At 45.6% G+C, this 24,008-nt stretch overlaps 1 protein-coding gene across 3 annotated transcripts in view; it reads left to right on the top strand.

Moving 5' to 3' along the window:
* mbtps1 (membrane-bound transcription factor peptidase, site 1) overlaps positions 1-24,008 on the top strand; it is a 200,187-nt gene that overhangs the window by 131,790 nt on the left and 44,389 nt on the right. For all 3 annotated transcript variants that reach the window (XM_070897892.1, XM_070897894.1, XM_070897893.1), the window contains exons 12-14: positions 9,689-9,833; positions 11,869-12,057; positions 23,358-23,530. In XM_070897892.1, the coding sequence (XP_070753993.1) occupies positions 9,689-9,833; positions 11,869-12,057; positions 23,358-23,530 (507 nt within the window). The remainder of the gene's footprint in view (positions 1-9,688; positions 9,834-11,868; positions 12,058-23,357; positions 23,531-24,008) is intronic.

Here is a 24,008-nt window from a genome sequence, read left to right on the forward strand (position 1 = left end):
GAAATAAAAAGGAAAAGAAAAGGATTACATACTCACCAATCCACCAGCCAATCACTTAGCTGCTTGGCTGTGACGTCACACTTCAATTTCTTTTAACTTCTTTGTTTTCCCTTCGGCCTCTGCACCAGCTGGCCTCCTTGACTGCTGCCGTCCTTTATAGTCCTGAGCCCACTCCTCTCGTGATGCTGGCCTCCTCGACTACACCATCCATCTCCACAGTCACTGCCTTAGGCCAAACAACACTATTGGATCCTTGGCATCCTGTTTCACAGTCAGCTGAGCTTTAAACTTTTAATCCAGAGCTGAAACCCACCTCTGCACTATTGCCTGCCTCCATCCCTCCACTGCTGAAATCCTTATCCGTGCCTTTGACCCCTCTGGGTTCAACACGTAATACTTTGCTTGCTGGCCTCCCATCCTTCGCCCTCCATAAACCCCAACTTGTTTAAAATGTTGTTGCATGTATCCTGTTCCACGCTAAGACCTGTTTTCCCCATTACCCTTGTCCTTGGACAACGTGTTGTGCCATTTGAGGAGCTCTGAATACGTTCTAAAGAGCAACTTAATTTTTCATGTCACATGTATAAATAGAGGTCTCAAAAACTATGTTAAAATGAAAATTAAACTCAGCGCCTCCCCCTGTACGCTTCTCTGAATGCAAGAACATGGGCTTGTGGTTAAAGCTACAGTTTTCTGGAGTGCTAGGCAATAGAGGCCAGAAAGTCCCAGGTTTGATTCCCTGTCTCTGCAGATCTCTGCTGTGGAGCAATTGAGTTTTAGTATTGGCTTCATTGCTCCAATCTGCTGCTGCTACTTTTTAGTAATGCCAGCAGATAACTGGAGGATAACATGTGGAACTTTGTGTGAAGAGGCTCACTACATCTCCGAGATCAGTGAAGCTCTTCCTTATTGCCTGTCTGAAGTAATCCATTTAAAACAAAAAAACAGTTTTGAGTAAGTTTTCAGGAAGTGTGTGAAATAAGTTTGATTTTGGCTTTTTGTATGAAATCATTCCAATTTGTCAGCCTCTTCTGAATGCGTTAGCTTGTGTTTTGTTTGCTTCCACTGGCGCTGAATGCCCTCCAGTATCTTCCCCCATATGGCCATTACTCATGTGCACATTGATAATACCAGCAGGCAATTTCATTACAGGGGATAACATAAGTGGACTGGATCCTGTGGCAGAGGCTCATAATGCCATTACCACTTCCTTAACTGAGATCAGCTCAGCTTGGGGATTGAATCTTGGATCGACCTTATGTGTGTGGCTCAGCTAATCACTGAATATGTTTACAAACCATGAGTGGAGCCAAACCTGAAATTGTTGATTACACATGAATAGTAAATCTTGAAGGGATCAAATGTACACATACCAATGTAGTTTAGTAAAGAAATAATTTTTGAATGAATTTGTAACATGGGAGACTTGGAAATTTCTCATCGCTAGCACCCTGCATTAAAGACCTCCTGAATCTGGAGTTTCTCGCCACCTAAAGGAGAATGTGAGAATTATTTACAGTTTGAGGCCTACGGTCAGGGTCACCGAAGGTCTTCTGGGCAGGCAGGAAGAGAGCAGATAATTGAACAACTGGGAAATCTCTGGAAAGCCTAACTTTATTGAAACTGTGCAAGTTTATTTAATTAAAGCCTCTTTAAAATATACATTTTAGGTAACGTTTTTCCTGATACTGCATAATTGGGAAGTTAGCTTTGTCACAGATAGATGCAACACAGGAACACAAGAAATAGGAGTAGGTCATTTGACCCCTCTAGCCTGCTCCACCATTTAATATCATGGCTGATCTGATAATTTTTTTTTTTAAAAGGGAGGGAGAGAGAAAGTGGATAATTATAGACTGGTTAGTCTGACATCAGTAGTGGGGAAAATGTTGGAATCAATTATTAAGGATGAAATAGCCGCGCATTTGGAAAGCAGTGACCGGATCGGTCCAAGTCAGCATGGATTTATGAAGGGGAAATCATGCTTGATAAATCTGGAATTTTTTGAGGATGTAACTAGTAGAGTGGACAAGGGAGAACCTATATAATGTGGATAAATGTGAGGTTATCCACTTTGGAGGCAAAAACGTGAAGATATAATATTATCTGAATGGCGTCATATTGGGAAAAGGGGAGATACGAGACCTGGGTGTCATTGTTCATCAGTCATTGAAAGTTGGCATACAGGTACAGCAGGTGGTGAAGAAGGCAAATGGTATGTTGGCCTTCATAGCTAGGGGATTTGAGTATAGGAGCAGGGAAGTCTTACTGCAGTTGTACAGGGCCTTGGTGAGGCCACACCTGGAATAATCTGAGGAAGGACGTTCTTGCTATTGAGGGACTGAAGCGAAGGTTCACCAGACTGGTTCTCGGGATGGCAGACCGACACTGGATCAACTGGGCCTTTATACATTGGCGTTTAGAAGGATGAGAGGGGATCTCATAGAAACATAAGATTCTAACGGGACGGGACAGGTTAGATGTGGGTAGAATGTTCCCGATGTTTAGGAAGTCCAGAACCAGGGGACACAGTCTTAGGATAAGGGGTAGGTCATTTAAGACTGAGATGAGGAGAAACTTCTTCACTCAGAGTTGATAACCTGTTAAATTCCCTGCCACAGAGATTTGTTGATGCCAGTTCATTGGATATATTCCTGCACCTATTTTCTATGTTTCTATCATGGACTCAGTTCCACTTCCCTGCCCGTTCCCCTTTATTCCCTTATTGCTCAAAAATCTGACTCTCTCCGCCTTTTAAATATATTCAATGACCCAACCTCTACAGCTCTCTGGGCGCAGAAAATTCCATAGATTTACAACGCTGAGAAGAAATTCCTTCTCTGTTTTAAATGGGTGGCCCCTGAGACTATGCCCCCTAGTTTTAGTTTGCCCTATGAGTGGAAATAACCTCTCCAACTTGTCCAGCCCTATCACCATCATCATATGTTTTGATAAGATCACCTCTCATTCTTCTGAACTTCAATGAGTATAGACCCAACCGACTCAACCTATCTTCATAAGTCAGCCCTGTTGTGTATCTGTAAAGCATGCACTCCCGTGTTCCGCCACCAGAGAGCGCATCCCCTGAAGTCCCAAGGGATCCCAGCATCTTTGGGAGCACTGTATATAAGCCAGCCCGTAAGGCCTGTTCCTCACTCTGGAGTATCTTAATAAAGACTGAGGTCACTGTTACTTTAACCTCCCTGTGTGCAGTCTCATCTGTGTTAGGAACACAATAACTGGCGACGAGTATACGAATCCAACGCAAAGATGCAGCAAATTGTGGGCATCCTGGAGAAGTTCTCGGAGGGTGAGGACTGGGAAGCCTATGTCGAATGGCTAGACCAGTTCTTTGTAGCCAATGAACTGGACGGAGGAGGAAGTGCTGCAAAACGGAGAGCGGTCCTCCTCACGGTCTGCGGGGCACCGACCTACAGCCTCGTGAAGAATCTTCTGGCTCCGGTGAAACCCACAGATAAGTCATATGAGGAGCTGTGTACACTGATTCGGGAGCATCTTCACCCGAGGGAGAGCGTGCTGATGGCGAGGTATCGGTTCGACATGTGCCAGCAATCTGAAGGTCAGGAAGTGGCGCGCTATGTCGCCGAGCTAAGGCGACTTGCAGGACAATGTGAGTTTGATGGCTACCTGGAGCAAATGCTCAGAGACTTTTTTGTACTGGGCTTTGGCCACAAGACCATCCTACGAAAACTTCTGACTGTAGAGACACTGACCCTCAGTAAGGCCATTGCGATAGCACAGGCGTTTATGTCCACCAGTGATAACACCAAACAAATCTCTCAGCACACAAGTGCTAGCAATGTTCATAAATTAATTGGAACTGTGCTTGCGAGCAGAAATATACAGGGCAGAAACCACGAGTCTGCAACTGCCAGCAGGCCTCAGATGACTCAGAATCTGCAACAAAGGATGAATGCAAGGCAATTCACACATTGTTGTCATTGTGGAGCCTTCCATTCTGCCTATTTATGCCGCTTCAAAGGGTATGTTTGCAAGAGCTGTGGAACAATGGGGCACCTCCAATGAGCTTGCAGACGAGCTGCAAGCTCTGCAAAATCTGCTAACCACCACGTGGCAGAGGAAGATCAGTCCATGGTGGATCAAAGCAATTTTGAGCCTCAGAGGAAGCAGATGCTAAAGTACACTGGGTGCACATATTTTCGACGAAATGTCCACCTATAATGCTAAATGTAAAATTGAATGGCTTACCCAAAGCCATGGAACCAGACACTGGCGTGAGCCAATCCATCATGAGTAAAAAGATGTTTGAGAGACTGGTGCAACAAGGCATTCAGACCAGCCCTGAGCTCCATCCACACGAAACTGAGAACGTATACCAAAGAGCTAATCACTGTCCTGGGCAGCGCCATGGTCAAGGTCACCTACGAAGGCACGGTGCACGAACTGCCAGTCTGGCCCCACACTGCTTGGAAGGAGCTGGCTGGGCAAAATCCGCTAGAACTGGGATGACATCCGAGCGCTGTCACATGTCGATGAGACCTCGTACCCAGGTTCTGAACACATTTCCTTCCCTTTTTGAGCCAGGCATTGGAAACTTTTCCGGGACGAAGGTGTGGATTCACTTGGTCCCAGAGGCACGACCCATTCACCACAAGGCCGAGCGGTACCTCACATGATGAGAGAGAGTGTGGAAATCGAGCTGGACAGGCTGCAATGCGAGGGCATCATCTCCCCAGTGGAATTCAGCGAGTGGGCCAGCCCGATTGTTCCAGTACTCAAAAGTGATGGCACGGTCAGGATTTGCGGCGATTGTAAAGTAACTATTAATCGTTTCTCGCTACAGGACCAATACCCGCTACCTCAGGCAGACGACCCATTTGCGACGCTGGCAGGAGGCAAGATGTTCACCAAGTTCAACCTGACTTCGGCCTACATGACGCAGGAGCTGGAGGAGTCTTCCAAGGGCCTCAGCTGCATCAACATGCACAAGGGACTGTTCATCTACAACAGATGTCTGTTTGGAATTTGGTCAGCTGCAGCAATCTTCCAGAGAAACACGCACTGTGTTTTTTCAGGACGACATATTGGTCACGGGTCGGGACACCGTCGAGCACCTACAAAACCTGGAGGAGGTCCTCCAGCGACTGGATCGCGTAGGGTTGCGGCTGAAGAGGTCGAAATGCGTCTTCATGGCTACAGAAGTGGAGTTTTTGAGGCGAAAGGTCACAGCGGATGGCATTCGGCCCGCAGACGCCAAGACCGAGGCTATTAGGAACGCGCCCAGGCCACAGAACGTCAACTATTTTGGTAACTCCCTACCAGGGTTAAGCACCCTCTTAAAGCCCCTTCATGTGTGTTTGCGGACAGTTGAGAACTGGGTATGGGGAAAAAAAACAAGTAATTGCTTTTGAGAAAGCCAGAAACGTTTTCTGCTCCAACAAGCTGCTTGTATTGTATAACCCGTGTAAAAGATTTGTGTTAGCATGTGATGCATCGTTGTACAGAGAGGGGTGTGTATTGCAACAAGCTAACGTTGTGGTGAAGTTGCAACCTGTCGCCTATGCCTCCAGGAGCTTGTCAAAGGCCGAGAGGGCCTTCATCATAATTGAGAAAGAGGCATTAGTGTGTGTCTTCAGGGTAAAGAAAATGCATCAGTACCTGTTTGGCCTCAAATTTGAACTGGAAACTGATCACAAGGCCCTCGCATCCCTATTCACTGAAAACAAGGGGATAAACACTAATGACTCAGCCCGCATACAAAGGTGGGCACTCGCACTATCAGCGTATAACTACTATCCGCCACAGGCCAGGCACCGAGAACTGTGCGGATGCTTTGTCGACTACCATTGCCCACCACGGGGGTGGAAATGGCGCAGTCTGCAAACTTGTTGATGGTGGCGCAGCCCGCAGACTTGTTGATGGTCACGTAAGTGTTTGAAAATGATAAATCACCTGTCACGGCCTGCCAGATTAGGACTTGGACCAGCCAAGATTCTCTGCTGTCCCTAGTGAAAAAACTGTGTATTGCATGGGAGCTGGGCCAGCATCCCTGTTGAAATGCAAGAGCTAATCAAGCCGTTCCAGCGGCGAAAGGACGAGCTGTCCATTCAGGCAGACTGCCTGTTGTGGGGTAACTGCGTAGTGCTACCCAAAAAGGGCAGGGAGATGTTCATCTCTGATCTCCACAGCACACACCCGGGTATAGTAATGATGAAAGCGATAGTCAGGTTCCACGTGTGGTGGCCTGGTATCTACTCTGACTTAGAGTCCTGTGTACGGCAATGCAGTGTGTGTGCTCAGTTGAGCAACGCGCCCAGAGAGGCACCACTAAGTTTGTGGTCCTGGCCCTCGAGACCATGGTCGAGGATACATGTCGACTATGCGAGCCCGTTTCTCGGTAAATGTTCCTGGTAGTGGTGGATGCTTTTTTCAAAATGGATTGAATGTGAAATCATGTCTGGAGCCACTGCCGCCATTGAAAGCCTGAGGGCCATGTTTGCCACCCACGGCCTGCCTGACATACTGGTCAGTGACAACGGTCCATGTTTCACCAGTGCCGAATTTAAAGAATTCATGACCCGCAATGGGATCAAACATGTCACCTCGGCCCCATTTAAAGCAGCCTCCAATGGGCAGGCAGAGCGGGCAGTACAAACAGTCAAACAGAGCCTTAAACGAGTCGTAGAATGCTCACTCCAAACCCGCCTGTCCCGAGTACTGCTCAGCTACTGCACGAGACCCCACTTGCTCACGGGTGCCCCCGGCTGAGCTACTCATGAAAAAGACACTTAAAACCAGACTCTCGCTGGTCCGCCCCAACCTGCATGATCAATTAGAGAGCAGGCGGCAGCAACAAAATGTAAACAATGGTCGCGCCACTGTGTCACAGGAAATTGATCTGAATGACCGTGTATGTGCTAAACTATGGACATCGTCCCAAGTGGATTGCGGGCACGGTGATGGCTAAAGAAGGGAGTAGGGTGTTTGTAATCAAACTGGACAGTGGACAAATTTGCAGAAAGCACCTGGACCAAACTGCGGTTCACAGACTGCCCTGAACAACCCACAGCAGACACCACCTTTTTCGAGCCCACAACACACACCCAAAGGATCAACGACACCACCCCGGACCAGGAAATTGAACCCATCACGCCCAACAGCCCAGTAAGGCTAGGCTCACCCAGCAGCCCTGCAGGGCCAACAACACGCCAGTCCAGCGAGGGCACAACCAACACACCAGAACAGACATTTGTACCGAGGCGGTCCACTAGGGAAAGAAATGCTCCCGACCGCCTCACCTTGTAAGTAGTTTTCACTTTGACTTTGGTGGAGGGAGGGAAGTGATGATGTGTATCTGTAAAGTATGCACTCCCATCTTCCGCCACCAGGAAGCGCATCCCTTGGGAGCACTGTATATAAGCTGGCCCCTAAGGCCTGTTCCTCACTCTGGAGTGTCTTAATAAAGACTGACGTCACTGTTACTTTAACCTCCCTTTTGTGCAGTCTCATCTGTGTTAGGAACACAATAAAACTCCTCCTCTGGATTCAACCTAGTGAACCTTCTCTGAACAGCCTCCAATGCAAGTATATCCTTCCTTAAATACGGAGACCAAAACTGCACGCAGTACTCTAGGTGTGGCCTCACCATTATGCTGTACAGTTGTACACAAAGATAAGAACATAAGAAATATGAGCAGGAGTAGGCCATACGGCCCCTTGAGCCATAACTATTAAGAATGAATATATATAAATTCACGTGTCCGGTTGAAGAATGGCAATGAGAATTTGGAGCAGGTGATCTTTGGCCTTTTGACTCCAGGCTAATGTATTGCAGACAGATCGAGAGTGAATAAAATAATGTTTTATAAAACGAGGAGGAAGAGATCGTAGTTTGGCTCTTGGTGTGCACAGCATTATTGGGATGCCTTTTATATAATGATTTGCAATAAGAAAACTGTTTACTTTGAATAGTGAGCACAGCAGGCACACATACAATATTAAACTTGGAGCATGGTTAGAGATCAGAAGCAAACTTTTCTTCCCTCACTGAACAGTGGATTCCACAGAAAGCAGTTGTAGCACAAGATAGTTATAGGTCAAGAAGGCTATTTGGATCATCTTGGTTTACCCATACAGAAAGATCAAGTCCTTTTGACATCCAGTTGATTCTTAAAAGATTCTAGGGTTTTGAACCATTATATTTCGTAGAAGTTTATTCCATAACTTTGATCACTGAGTGAAGAAGAATTTCCTAATCAGTCCTAAATTTACCTTTTTACTAGTTTTGAATCAGTGTCTCCTTGTTCAACTTTAGCAATGAATTTAAAATCATAATCCAGATTTATCTTTTGTATTCCTTTAACTATGTTGTACACCTCTCAAATCCTATCTCAGGCACCACCTTTCCAGAATGAAAAGCCCACATTTCTCCATTCCTTCCTCCTAACTCAATCCTTTGACGCCTAGGCATCGGCTTTGTGATGGCCTCTAGTGCTTAAATGTCTCTCTCTCGTCTTGGTGACCAGAACTGGATACAGTACTCGAGTACAGTACTGTCAAACCAGAGCTCGATACAGACTTGAACTACATAACCAAAACCGTAGAATACAGCATTCTGCTGTTCTTGATTGCTGCTCTGCATTGTTTGAATGTGCCAAGTGTCTAGTCTGCCAACCCCTAGGGGTCTCAATGTTGGGATCATTCATGGATTACCTGCATTGCTTTTTTTTCCCTATGTGCAGTATTTTACATTTGTTTGCATAAAATGTTATTCACCATTGCTCTGCCCACTTAGTTTTTATTCAACTCATTTTGTAACCATTCCGATTCCATTTATTGACATCTTGAAAAGGTAATTTTTCAGTACCTGTTTAGGAAGGAAGCAGAGGTTTCTAGAGATATTAACGCTAGATTTTTTTTTTTGCAAAGTGTTGTGGAAAGGGAATTAATGGCCTGTGAAACAGGGTAGATTAGGAAGTCCATGATGGAATAATCATATGTGACCTCTGGTTGGAGTGAATGATATTTTCTCAGTCCAGACTTCTGTATATAATGGAGAAGGATCACTTCCCCAAGAGTGCAAACTTCTTAAAAGGGTCAGTGTCCCAAGTGATTTCCCCTTACACGCACATGCACACACGCACACTCGTGTTGATTATCTGAAGTTGGAGGATAAGCTTGCTTGATATCAGCATTACACCACGTAACTGACAATGCAGAATATAATATAGTGCAAGCTTTCAGTTGTCGAGGGTTGTGCCTTTTGGAATGCATTGTCTAAACTAAAAGTTTTCGTCTTGCCACTTCCCTCCCTGCCTTCAAAAGACTCCTGACTATCTATCTATTCGACCATACATTGTCAACGCTCCTAATTCTTCTTCCACCACTACGAACGTTCTCCTATGTGACGCACCTTCGAATTATGTTAAAGGCACTACAAATGCAAGTCATTGTTGCTTACTGAGCAGTTGGTTGAAAGAGCAGAAATCAATGGCATGAGTACTGTGCAGATACCAATCTCTTTTGAAATGTCAGAATCTTTAGGAGGGCTGCAAAGAGCTGTTTATTTGATATGCACATGTCTGTGGATCCTAACCAAACACCAAACTTATGTTAGTGGGCAGAACCTGGTTATATCCAGCTGCACTATTGTCTTGTGAATGTGACTACATTTTATTCTGTAATTGTCAACTTGCTTTACTTTCAGCTTGAGTCCAAGCTACATTGATCTAACTGAGTGCCCTTATATGTGGCCCTACTGCTCCCAGCCCATCTATTGTGGAGGAATGCCAACTATCGTCAATGTAACAATCTTAAATGGCATGGGGGTCACTGGTCGGATTATTGACAAGGTAAGCATTGTTAAGTGATTGTGATGATGACGTGAAATTTGCAAAATGGTTGAAATGTCTTTTTCCTGTTGACTGGCATCACTGGTTTATCTGATACTGGTGCTCATTCCCTCTATAAATACTGTACAGAATGTATTGGCATCTATTGCTGTGCAGAATCCGTACAACTATTCATATTTTTGACTGAGCGCTACATTATTCGTGTAGCCACATTCCTTTTTATTTAGTAAAATAAAATAGTGGTACACAGAATAAGAAAAGTTTGGTGAGGTGGCATGATGCATCTCAGTATTACCATTCTATGCCACGGAGCAGTTGGATGTGGGTTTGTGACTATTGCCCCTCCCACAACAGCTTCCAATCTGAGTCATATTGCTATGCAGAGGAATCAGTTAGAGGTGCTGTTCTTCAGGAAGAGAGTCGCTGCAGACTATACTTGCTTACCTTCCAATGGCTGATTTCAGAGTAACTTTGTCACGGTCTGAGAGCAGGTTAGTTGCCTCCTTGGCCATGGGAAGTGCATAGTGTGAGGAGGCAACTATCTTGAAAATGACCAAATGTATAATCTTGCAAATGGAATGGAATACAATATCTGAATACTTCAGAGGTGAAATGACCTCTTAATCCAGTACATTCAAGTTATACTTTCTAACATAAGAACCTGATTCATTTACCCTCTGAAGTAACTGAGAATAGAAGGTAGGGTAGTAAAGGCCCACATTAAGCTGCCACCGTTTCCAACTTTATTATGCTAACTGAAGAACTCTTTCCTCATTTCTCTTCCTTTCCCCTCACTCCACAGACTCCAATATTGCAAAACAGATGTCTAGTTTATAGATTCTCTGATCTGATGATAGATGTTTTAAATAACAAGGGTAATTTAAAATAAGTGAAGGACAAAACAAAATGACCCTTGCTTGAGGGGGAGAATGTGCAATCCTGGTGCTCACTTCAAAAAAATATCAAGATAAATGCAGAAGACATTCGGTCCAATTTAGTTTATCCACCTGGAAATACCTACAGTCCTCCTAATTACAGCATCCTGCCGTCTGTTAAGTTCCTCTTTCTACCTTCCACCACTCTACTGGACAGTCCATTTTTGAGTCTGATTGTTCTATGCGATTGACTTCCTGACATCAGCCCCTAATTTACTTTACAACAGCTTGAAACTGTGCTCCTTTTCCTATTGTGATAGTTTATTTGGAAATGGTGTGTCTCTCATACAGTGTTGCTATCATTTATGTAAAGCCCTCTGGGCCTCGCCAAGGCTGAAGAGCTCATGTTTCTCGAATCTCTCCTCCATAATTCAATATTCCAACACCCTGAATCAGCATTATGGCTCTTCTCTATACCAATTCCAGAACTTAAATGTGTCTCGTTGACCAAAGGTAGATATCAAACTAAAGATGTTTCAGAATGACATTTGATTTAGTAATAAAGTTGAGCTTTCTACTTGCTTTCTTGCAATCCTTCATCTGTTGGTGTTCAAAAGTTGCATCCTTTCTTCTGTTTCGATGAATGCAAAGACCTAGAGGTTATTTGGCAGAGAGGTTTGAATCTTTCCAGAGCTTCTAATAACACAAGATAGCAAATGGCTTACATTAGATCTCTCCAGAGGTAATGTCTTGTGGGGGGAAAAAAGACATTTAAACCATGCAAGAGATCAAAAATGATGGATGTATCCAATATTTTAAGTGGATGAGAAGATATAGAGCAGTGCAAAGTGAGCAAGTGGGGGCACAGTACTGGCGCTTTCCTTGTTTATTTGTAGCCATGGTTTTGAGTGCCACTACAATATGTTCAGCAGCCTTTAAGCTCCGTACTTGCTTCATATGCCTGATCAGGGGATTTTGCATCAGGGCTGCCTGTGGTTGGAAATGATGGTTACCTTTTGCATATTGTGGAAAGCTATTGTTTAAATTCTCTTACAAATCTCCTTTTTCCCCCTCCTTCCCCAGCCAGTGATTCGTTAACAGCTGATGATGTCAATTATATCAAGGCTTTTTTATACACTTTTTTTTCATTGTTTTTCTAGCCCATATGGCAGCCGTATTTACCTCAGAATGGAGACAACATAGAGGTCGCTTTTTCCTATTCCCAAGTCCTCTGGCCTTGGTCTGGATTCCTAGCTATATCGATATCTGTCACCAAGAAAGCTGCATCATGGGAAGGCATTGCTCAGGGTCATGTGATGGTTACTGTTGCCTCACCAGCTGAAAATGATGTAAGTGTGTTAGATGAATGGTTTCTCTTGTGCTTGGTGTGTTATAAAACTGAAATATTGTAGAGTGTTAATGTATAGATTTAGGAAGTAATGCCCCATACTTATCTGTCAAAACTCACTGGTATAGCAGCAAAAATTAACCAGTAATGAGTGATAAGTATTACACCAGTAAGAAGAATTTTCCTTGCAGGTGAGTGAGCGTATAAGAAATACTTAGTTTCTCTATCCTCAAAGATTTTCTGTGATGTGGAAGGGAATGCCCTTGCTACTAGACTCAGTAACCATCTCCTCCACTACTGGCACACTCTGACTGTAATATGTACGATCTACAGGGTGCGCAGCAGCAACTCTAAGGTTACTTTGATATTATCTCCCTCCCCCTGCGACCAGTACCATCAAGAAGGACAAGAACAGAAATGTGGTGGGAACTCCATTACCTCCAAATCTTGACTTAGGATATTGGCCCAACGTATATCCAACACTATTCAACTGCAGTAGTTCAAGGAGAAGACGCACCACCTTTGGGAACTAGAGATAGGCAATCAATACAACCGCGCTAGCGACGCCCATGTCCTGAGAACAAAAGTAAAAGCTGAAGAGTGCTGACAGTTGTGCTGTAGGACTTGATAATTTTGCAAAGTTTGCAAGGCAATTCATGCATTTTGTTAGGTTGCCGAATGTAGGGTCTCTTATATTCTTAGCAGTTGACGGGACTCGAGTCCGATGGTAGTATCCAGGCAAACTTTATTGGCTCAGTTACATCTTGCAGTTACTAAGAATAAAGCGCACTCTACCACGTGTTACAGCTTCAGTTATAGTCGTGACCATGAGGTCTTCCCATTCCCTGATTGGCCCCCCTGCTGTTACTGGGGTCAGTTTGTCGACTCCGGACTGGCCGCTGGTTATGACCCAGCTGCCCATTGCAGATAGCAATCGCCTTGGTCATGATGTGCTTACCACATCATGCCCCTTCCTCCTGCTGTTCACTGTTTCGCAGCATGTTCCTGTTATCTGGTCGGTGCTTAATCCTGTGACTGCTTTGGCCCCAACCACGCTGCAACCTTTTCCATTGTTAATGAGCACGTACACAGCACACAACTACTCTATAATTATAAATTAATCAGGTCCCACAATCCCCCCTTTGATTCCCTCCTTAGCCAGAATCATAACTCCCCGATTATATATATCCTCCTCTTAAGGTGCAGAAGTGGATGGCAAAAGCCCCCTTCCACATTCCTTATTCCGGGGTTAGTCGTTGTCATCATACGCATAGCCAAACATCTAATCAAAGCAAACAAACAGTATAATGCTGCTATTACAGCAAATACAAATATAATTCCTTGTACCAATGAGCTGCCCATGGAGCCTAGCCATCCTGTGGCCCAGCTCCACAGTGTGGTAGCTGGGGGTTGTTTCAGCTGTTCTTTTTGATGTGATCTGCTAAGTTGGTGGTATCCTCGGAACTATCCGGGATATACGTACAACATTCAGTGCTGATCAAGGCACATGTGCCCCCCCTGCCAGGATAAAGTCTAAGGCCATTCGGTTTTGTAAGGCCACTGTGCGAATGGCCACCATTTCAGCGTTTATTTTACATAGGGCTCCCGTGGTGTTATTAGCCACCTTTTCCAGGACGGATGCCATGTTAATGGACTCCCTTGCTAATTTACCAGTTCCATACCAAGGAACCAGAATGGCGAAGAACCTTTCAGTCTCCGTAATCGCCTGTTTACTCCTTTGTGGAAAAAACAACCCTGGAAGGGAAGTGGAGTGGCAAATGTAGGGTATCACATAACCCAAATAACAAGATCCTGTCCAGTTCTGTGGCAGCCAGGAATAAGCCCTGTGGCCGCAAATAAAGAAGGTACTGTTGTATGGGGAATATCTGTCACCTCCTGTCACTACCCATCCTTGTGTAAAGTTCTGGCCCGGGGTGGTCTTATTCGGGAAATGCAGAAAGCTCTGCATGCTTCCTTTCGTCATATTCACGTTTTGCATATACGTACTATTCCCCATTCCCTGCCCTCCGGTTTGGTTTCTGATCAGACATACCGACCCTTGTGGCCTTCCTATCCCTGAGGTGTTAGTGAGGACCAAGAACAGGGGCTTTAGGATCTGGTTATAATTGGGCTGATACCACTCCAAAAAGGTGTTTAACCCATAACCCGCCGACCGCCATTCGGCCTTTGGTAATCCTACGTCTTCCCCCAGACTATTGGTCCTGTTCCCGTTCGTACGGTGCTGGCTAAAAAACCATTCCGCCATCTCCGATTCATTGAAGGGGACCGATCTCAAAGGAATTCCTCCCTTGAATGGATAGGTACCTGTGCACATACCCAACAACTGGAGATGTTGGCTTCCTTAGCATAGCTATATGACATGCACATAAGTATTTACATGTAGCTCCATGTTACACAGGGATAGGGTCAGACCCACGAGTACAATCAGTCCAAACATTTTGTGTTCAAAAGTTCAGTTCTTTTAGTCTGTTTCTGATATGGGTGCCCGTTTAACGTGCGAGGCGTGGATCCAAGCCGCCTTCCCTTGGATTTTAACCGCCGATCAGGTAGTCAGTAATACTTGGTACAGTCCTTCCCACTTGGCTCCCAGCGGTTCATTGGGTATATGTAAAGAAAATACACAAACTCCTGGGACGATATCGTGTCCTTCCTCCGGGGGTTCCCCCCAAGCTGCTTTTACCTGTTGGGAAGCAGAACTGATAGCATTTGTTACATTCTGGCAATATTCCAACAATGTGTCACTCATCAAGTGACGGTCTGCTTTTCGCAGATCGATGGTCTCCGGGAGAGACATTAGTCTCCCGGTGATCACCTCAAAAGGGCTTAAGCCCGTGGTTCGGTTTGGGGTGGCCCTGATGCTACACAAGACCATTGGGAGTGCTTGAGGCCACGGGGTCCCCTCTTGGTGGTACTTGGACAGTTGTTGTTTCAAAGTTCAATTCATACGCTCCACTTGGCCTGACGACTGTGGGTGATAAGGGCAATGTAGACTCCATGTGATGTTGAGCAACTTGCAGACCTCTTGGCACATGGGTCCCCTGATCAGAGTCAATACTTGTGGGGACTCCCCATCTAGGTATATAGTCTTTACACAGCACCTTAGCCATGTGCGTGGCAGTGCTCCTTCGGGTGGGTACGGCTTCCACCCACCTAGAGAACCGATCCACAATCACTAAGACATCCATATACCCCTGACATGGGGGCAATGAGATGTAATCTGCTTATAAATCTCGGAAAGGACTGCCGGGGTCGGAAAAGAGGCATTGTAGTGGAGGGCCCGGGGTTATTTTTCTGGCAAGTGACGCACCTGTCCATCGTGGCTTGAGCGTGTTTCTTAAAACCCCAGCCCCACCAGCTCTTCTGGAATCAAGCTGTCATTTGTTGGGGGGCTAAGTGCCCCCAGGAGTGTGTTTGCTGGGCCAAAAAGGGCATTAGGGCTTGTGGTGCCACTGGTTTTCCTGTCTCAGGCTGCCTCCACATTCCATCCGCCCATAGCTTTATCCCTTCACTTAATCCATTCCCATTTTTCTGTCCGGAGCCATTCCTCTTGTATTTTTTCCAGATCCTGTGTCAGCCTTCGGGTCCCCAGTTGACATACAAGGGTGCTCTTCTCTGGTTCCATTAAGGCGGCTTCCTTAGCTGCCTGGTCGGCCCGTGCATTCCCTTTAGCCTCCTCTGTATTCTCCTTCGTATGGCCCTTGCATTTCAGGATAGATACCTCCTCTGGCAGCAGTAATGCTTCAAGTAGGACGCGGACTTCCGCCCCATTCCGTATTGGGGTTCCTGCTGCAGTCAAGAATCCCCTCTCCTGCCATAACTGGCCGAAATCATGTGCCACCCCAAAAGCGTACCTGGAATCAGTGTATATATTAGCTGTTTGTCCCTCGGCTACCCTGCGGGCTTCGGCCAGCGCCCTCAATTCGGCCTGCTGAGCGGAGGTTCTGGCAGGGAGGCTCCCCCCCCCCCCTTCCTTACTACCTCGTGCAGCATCATGACTGCCCAGCCTGCCTTCCGGATTCCATGCTCCACAGATGAGGATCCGTCCGTAAATAGGATCAAGTCCGGATTGGGTAGCGGCTCTTCAGCTGCCACAGCGGCTCCTTCTGCTTCTTCTAACATGCCCGCACAGTCGTGCTGGTCTTCATACCCTTCTTCAGGCAGGGGGAGCATGGTGGCCGGATTAACCAGGCTAGCTTGTACAATATGCAGGTTTGGAGCTTCCAGGACTGTCGTCCATCTGGTCCATCAGGCTGAGGTCACCTGGGTGACCCGGTTCATGGGTAGCATAGCATGTACTGTATGGGGACACTTGATCAGTTTCTGGTTTAAGACTAATCTGCCGTTACCATTACTGCTCAGCATGTAGCTTCCATGGCCCTCAGGCAACTTCCCCATCCGAGAGCCACTGTGTCCAGTTTGGCCAAGTAGTATCCGATGGGCCTCTGTTGGTCCCCATGTTCTTGGGTCAGGATAGCAGTCATGTATCCTTCTTTCTCATGCATGAATAGGGTGAAGGGCTTCCTGGTGTCCGGGGTCCCTAGGGCGAGTGCCGTGCACAGGGCCTGTGTCAGTTTTTCAAGCGTCTCCTTTTGCTCCTCAGCTAGGGTGATAGCTTCGATTGAGGTCCGTTTTCTTTTTAGCAGGTCATTCAATGGTTGTGCCAATTGTGTGTAGGAGTCCACCCAGTTCCTATTAAAATTGCACAGACCCAAGAAGGATCTAAGTTTAGCCGCACGAATAGCCTCGGTCCTATCCTGGGTCAGTCCCCGCTCTCCCATTGATATCTTTTGTCCGAGGTAAATTACTTCTTCCTGGGCTATCTGAGCCTTGGCCATACTGGCCTTGTATCCCTTTTCGACGAGGTGGTCCAATAAGGTCAGCATGTCTCGTTCATGCTGTTCTTCCGTGGTGGATGCCAATAGGATATCATCGACATATTGTATGACCGTAGATCCCATCGGGGGTAGCTCCCTTAAGTGACCCTGGAGGGCCATGTGGAAACCTGTTGGGCTGTAGTGGAACCCTTGAGGTAAACGGGTCCAGGTGTATTGCTGTTCCTGGATGGTAAAGGCAAACCACTGCTGCACCTCCGGGGCCAACGGAATTGCCCAGAATCCGTTGGCCATATCAATAACGGAGAAGTACTTGTCTTCCGGCGTCAGAGCCTGAAATATAGCGTAGGGGTCTGCTACCAACGGGGCTTTTTGGTCAATGCGCTGGTTGGCCTTCCGGTAGTCCACTGTCATGCGCCAGGCGTCTTTACCCTTATGCACTGGCCACATGGGGCTGTTGGATGAGCTGTGGGTCTTAACTAGTACCCCTTGTTCTTCTAACTGCTGGATGATGGGTAACATTCCTTGGATTGAAGTCGGGCTGATCGGGTACTGTTTGATGCAAGGAGGTGGAGTCCCGGTGAAGGTAACTGGGTTCATTTTAAGCAAGCCACAGTCATGTTTATCCTTGGCCCATATCGGGTGGTCCCTTAGTTCTTCCCTCTGCAGGGATCAGATCAACTACGTGACTTGGCCGTCCTCAAAGTCCAGGGAGGCATCTATTTTCGTCAAGACGTCCATCCCGAGTAAGGGTTGTCCCACCGGTCCCATCCAGACCGATGCAGTTACTTCATGTGGTCCCAGAACCACACATCGGCTGGGTTCGGTGGAGTATCAGCTTATGGCCTCCGACTCCATGTGCCGCACGGGTTGTCCCGTCGAGGGGAATTTATAATTTTTGGGCACGCATGTCAATTCTGCCCCGTGTCCAATAAACAATCAATCTCTTGGTCGCCCACTCCCACACTGACATATAGTCCGTCCCTGTGCTGATGTATTAATGCTACCAGGGATCCTGCCAGGGAGGGGGTGGGGGTGGGCTCTGAGTTTTTTGCACACTCCAGCAACTGCAGCTGCTGATCGGGGGTAAGTTCTTTAAACCGCTCCATCACTGACCGCCCGTTGGCCTGTTTCTGGCCCGTCCCTGAGCTTTCCTGGTTGTTATGTTTCTTCGCTTGGCACGATCGGGCCCAATGTCCCACTTTACCGCAATAGTGGCACTTTCCCGGCAGTCTTCCAGGCGTCTGTCCCTCCCGGTCCTTTGGTTTCCATCCAGTCTGCATTACTCAAACCTTTGAAGTTAAATCCCGATCTGACTGGCTACACCGGTCTACCAACTACGTGAAGGAGGTTCCCCAATCATCCCGATCTGCCAGGGTTGCCTTCACTAATTTAGATAGTTCTGGTTTCAACCCCGCCATAAAGGTCGCCTTCAAGGGTCCGACTCTTTCGTCATCCATCTGCTCCGCATCTTGATGCAGACCTGAATGTTCCAGCCACGTAGACTTGAATCGCTCCTCATACTCTAGTACCTCCTCTGCCTTTTTGCTCGCACACTGCAATCTTACTCCAATCCGTCCTTGCAGGCCTGTACTTTCTTAACCAGCCTTTCACTTCTTCCCAGGCTGTCAGTCCCCTGTCCAGTGTCTCCAAGTGCCTCTTTTACTGCCCTCGAGTTTACGTGCCGATCGTCCTGGCATGACGGTCAGAATCTGGACTCCGTCCAAAGAATGGAGTGTGTAAATACTTCGCAGTCGATCTAATTCCCAAGTTCTCGTTCACCACACCCCCACTTTTTTGGGTGTTGGAGTTCTTTCGACCATTTATCTTTTTTTTTTCTGGTTCCGCGGCTACGTGAACTATCATATTCTCGTATCTTTGTTTACGTTTCTTAATTCCGCCTTCCGTCTTGGTCGTCGTCTCTACTTTAACTCTCGTTGTTTTTAGTGGGGCTAATATAGGGCTAATATTGCTTCCGTCCGAGTCCTCATCGGATGATGAGGAGCCCGAATCCAAATCCAACATCACTACTCCCGCCTGTTGCCTTTCCAGCTGTCTGTGTTCTTTCCCTACTTGTGCCAGACTTGAATAGACAGCTTTGTACCCCAGACGCAGCCACTGCATACTGGCTGCGACCAAATCTTTAATCTCACTCTTCAGTTTAGTTATCTCTTTCCCTTTCTTCTCTATTTCCAAATTTTTCTTGGTCACTTGTTCCCCAAGTGCCTTGATTTGATCTTTAGCAGCTTTCAAATCCCGATCGAATTAGGACTGGGTCATGATTTCTTTTCTCTGTCGAACTTGGCTCATGACGGCCAGGGACCAGCAGGTCCTTTCTTTATCTTTCATGCGCGTGGTTTTCCCCCATACCCTTTTTATATTGTCCAGGGTCCACTGACCCTCAGAAGTTCCGTACTTTTGTTCAATTTCGGCACATGTCTTTCATAAATCAAACCGCTGCAAATGTATTCCCTAAGGCTTTCTAACACTTCCTCCAGTGGGGCCAGCCCTCCTTTTTTAGTCGTGGGATGGTATTTGTTTCCGCCTTCAGCCATTGTGCCGATTTAGAACCCTTAGTTGCGGCGGGTGCAATACGTGGACCTTAAGTCCGGGACAGGACCTTTATGTTCTGTCAAGTGGAGAGCTCCCTGTTACAGGGGTCTTGACCCTAATACTACCCACAGACAGTTCTTTTAAAGATCGTGTGAATGATGCCTGCAGCGAAAGACTTCGGACGAGGACTTTATTTAAGAGGTGTCCTTACCCTCGTGTCGACGTGGGTCCTAGGGTCTCCCAGCGGCTGACATTCGGCGATCTTGCCGACTACGCCAGGATGTAGAGTCTCTTATATTCTTAGCAGTTGACGAGACTCGAGTCCGGTGGTAGTATCCAGGCAAACTTTATTGGCTCAGTTACATCTTACAGTTACTAAGAATAAAGCGCACTCTACAGCGTGTTACAGCTTCAGTTATAGTCGTGAACGTGAGGTCTTCCCATCTTCCCATTCCCTGATTGGCCCCCCTGCTGTTACTGGGGTCAGTTTGTCGACTCCGGACTGGCCGCTGGTTATGACCCAGCTGCCCATTGCAGATAGCAATCGCCTTGGTCATGATGTGATTACCACATCATGCCCCTTCCTCCTGCTGTTCACTGTTTCACAGCATGTTCCTGTTATCTGGTCGAAACAGCGCTTAATCCTGTGACTGTGCTTTGGCCCCAACCACGCTGCAACCTTTTCCATTGTTGGTGAGCACGTGCACAGCACATAGCTACTCGAAAATTAACTATTGTGGGACCTGATTAATTTATAATCGGGTCCCACACCTAGTAACTCCCAATGGGTTGTTGTGATGCACGTTGCAGACCAAATTTTAATCTCGACATCCTGAGCTGGTGAGTTTGGTTTTCCGAAATGCCACCAGATGATACTTAAAATAGTGGCACACTCAACTGGGGGAGAAGAAAATGTCGACCAAGCACTTGCAGAATGTATAATTGATCCTTACTTTAGCAATAGCAACATTTAGTGATTGGGAGCCAGGGATGACAAGATTATCTACGATAAAATCCATGGATCCAAACTCCATTCCTATCTTTATGATCTGCAGATTTTTGTAATGCAAGCAAAATAATGTAAGATACTCCAAACACACACAACCCAGATTCAGCTCAGAGTGACCCCATTGTACTTTGTGAAATGAATTCCACACTAAATACAGACATTTGTACACTTGAGAAATGTTCTCCCTCCCTCTGCTCCCCCACTCTCCCCATCAATTCAATGTATTTTTGATCAAATGTTTAATTGTTGAGAATTTGACCTATTTTGGTCAGTGGTTGAGTACCCTGTAGAATTTGTGCAAATGAGGCACGATGTCCTCTGTTTATATTTTGCTAGAGTCTCCTGCAGAAGTTACTTCATGCCAGAGTAATTTGCTCTGTGAAGCATTTTGTCTCTAGATTTCTCCAAATCTATTTGTCCATATTGATGATTTTTATATAGGGCACATAGGAGCGGCAATAGGCCTTTCAGCCCCTTGAGCCTGTTCTGCCTTTCAATTCATGGCTGATTTGCATCTCAATTCTATTTACCTGTCTTTGATGTGTATCCCGATGTCCTTACCTAATCACAATCTGTTGATCTCTGACTTGAAAATTTCAATTAATCGATTATCTACAGCCTTTTGGGGAGAGAATTCTACATTTTCACGGCCCTTTATGTAGAAAAAGTGCTCCTGATTTCCTGAATGGCCTTTCTGTAATTTTAAGATTGTGCCCCCTTGTTCTGGATTCCTCCACCAGAGGAAATAGCTTCTCTCTATCGAAGCCTTTTGTCATTTTAAACACTTGACTTGACTTGAATTAGACCATTCTCAATCATCTAAACAGAAAGGAATGCAAGCCAAGTTTATGCAGAGTGTTCTCCTAATTTAACCCAGTATGTTTACAGTGGTTATGTACATGGCTCTGTGTCTCAATGTTGCTTGTGGAGCTTTGGTAGTCAGAGTTAACTGTATTTCCGGGATGGCAGGACTGACATATGAGGAGAGACTGGATTGACTGGGCCTGTATTCACTGGAGTTTAGAAGGATGAGAGGGGATCTCAAATATAAAATTCTGACGGGACTGGACAGGTTAGATGCAGGAAGAATGTTCCCAATGTTTGGGAAGTCCAGAACCAGGGGACACAGTCTAAGGATAAGGGGTAAGCCATTTAGGACTGAGATGAGGAGAAACTTCTTCACTCAGAGTTGTTAACTTGTAGAATTCTCTACTGCAGAGAGTTGTTGATGCCAGTTCATTGGGTATATTCAAGAGGGTATTAGATATGGACCTTACGGCTAAAGGGATCAAGGGGTACGGAGAGAAAGCAGGAAAGGGGTACTGAGGTGAATGATCAGCCATGATCTTATTGAATGGTGGTGTAGGCTCGAAGGGTCGAATGGCCTACTCCTGCACCCTATTTTCTATGTATTCCACAGATTGCTACTTTAGTTGGCAGTGCTCTCTCTTCTGAATCAGAATTTTGCGAGTTTTAACCTCACTCGAGATTTAGCAAAAAGTAGGCGGACATCCTGTGCAGTACAGCGGAGGTATGCTAGTTAGTGTCTGTGCTATCCTTCAGAGGAGACATTAAGCCAAGATACAGTCTTGATGGTCGTGTGAACGTTAAAGATCCTGTGGCACTGTTTGAATAAGAGTAAGGAGTTATGTGCCCTGGCTAACATTCCTTCTTCAACCAAAACCATCAAAACATAATTTTGGTGGGATTTTGCAATGTACAAAGTGGCTGCATGGTTTACCTACCTTATTCTATTTTAGTTCAGAGTAAATTATTGCATGTGGAGCACTTTGAAATATTTTTGACAGATGGGTTAAGTTGTACAAATGCAATTTTTTGGCTTGCAGGCCAAATTTTCGGAAGAAAAATTCCATTCATTACCAGCCAAATAGTCACAAATTAGAGGAAGATAAAATTACATCTATTGCTTCTCTTTTGGGATCTTTCAGAATAAAAAAAAATGAATTTGATGTTTGGCAGCTCAAATCCATTAGTATTGATGAGTTTGATTTAATTCCTGGTCATCTCTTCCCCACCTCACCTCAAAATTCAAATCCACTGTCAAGCAGTGCCTGGACTCTAAACCTTTGAAACAGGATTGACTTCCTATAGAGTCACACAACCTTCCATATTGTCTTTCTTAATCTATCCCTAGCTGCTGAAGTGAAGATGGTTGATCCATGTGAAATAATTAGGTAATCTATGATTTAAAATTTTGGGTGTCATATGGCACAATATGGAAACTTAATGTTGCCATCTCCTTTTGATCTATCTTGAGTCTCTTCAAAGCTGTTGTCCGTCCCTGGCAAAAAATATATTGCGCAAAGGAGAAATGCAACAAAAGAAAGGTGAACAGAAGCAATGAGTAAACTAGATTAGAAACCAGAATGGAGAGCAACCAAAATTCACTACCAAAGAATCAGCATGAAGACAATAAATTCAACACGATGTTTTTCCCCTCTCGCTTTTTCAACTGGTCTTTTGCTTCTAGGATAAGGCAGGGGAGATGAATTCCTAATCCTTTGACTCATTGTTTACACTAATGTTCACAGAAATCCCGATGAGTTGGCTTTCTAATGTTTAGGAATGAATTCTCTAAAGCCAGCTGATGCAGATGGCCCAATCTGAAACTAGTGTCCTTTGGGTTAGAGTGTGATCTGACAATTTAGTCCAATTTGTTGTGCAGGGACAACTTGACAAAGTTGGAGATTATAGTTTCCAAATATTTTGGGTGCAAGGTAGACTTCACACTTGAATAGTATCTGGTATTTTTATCTTGTTTACTGAATAGCCTGAAATGAAAGTGTGCAGTGTGTTGCCAATCTGTGCAAGGGTCTGTGTAGTGCTAATCAGTCTTTTCTTTTCCTCACCTTTCTTGATTTAAAGTCTAAAAATGGCAATGAAATGACATCAACTGTGAAGCTGCCAGTCAAGGTGAAGATCATTCCGACACCACCTCGCAGTAAGAGAGTCTTATGGGATCAGTACCATAACCTGCGCTACCCACCTGGTTACTTTCCGAGGGATAACCTGCGCATGAAAAATGATCCACTAGATTGGTGAGTTCCTCCAAGGGACTCCTGTTGAGCTGTGTTTATTCTCTGCACTGTTCCTTTGCTATATTTTGAGTGAGAAGCTCCAGTTATATTGAAGTGGTGTAGGTGCTGATGGAAGCAGTAAGACGACTGTGCAGCAGTAGTTAAAGCAAATGTATTCCTTGGTTTGCAAATTTTAAAACCAACGTGGACAATGATGCATTTGGAGCCAAACTCTGCCTATACTGCCAATGCAGTTGAAAATATCCTAATGGTAAATGAAAAGGACATTTTAACTTGCCAAGCTGGTCTCTTTTTTTAAAAAATTCTTCCATTGGAAGGAAATTTCATTTAATAGAGCATAGAGCGTGAACTTCTAATGTAGATTTGGTACAAAATATTGGCGATTTGGTTCATTTGGTACTTTATTTTGCAGACCTTAAACCCATTACTAAAGATTTTGGCAGATAGTGGTGGAGTGCATCTTTGTTACTCCCCAGCA

This window comes from Pristiophorus japonicus, chromosome 13 (assembly GCF_044704955.1).
Source record: "Pristiophorus japonicus isolate sPriJap1 chromosome 13, sPriJap1.hap1, whole genome shotgun sequence".
Classification (NCBI taxonomy): Eukaryota; Metazoa; Chordata; class Chondrichthyes; family Pristiophoridae; genus Pristiophorus; species Pristiophorus japonicus.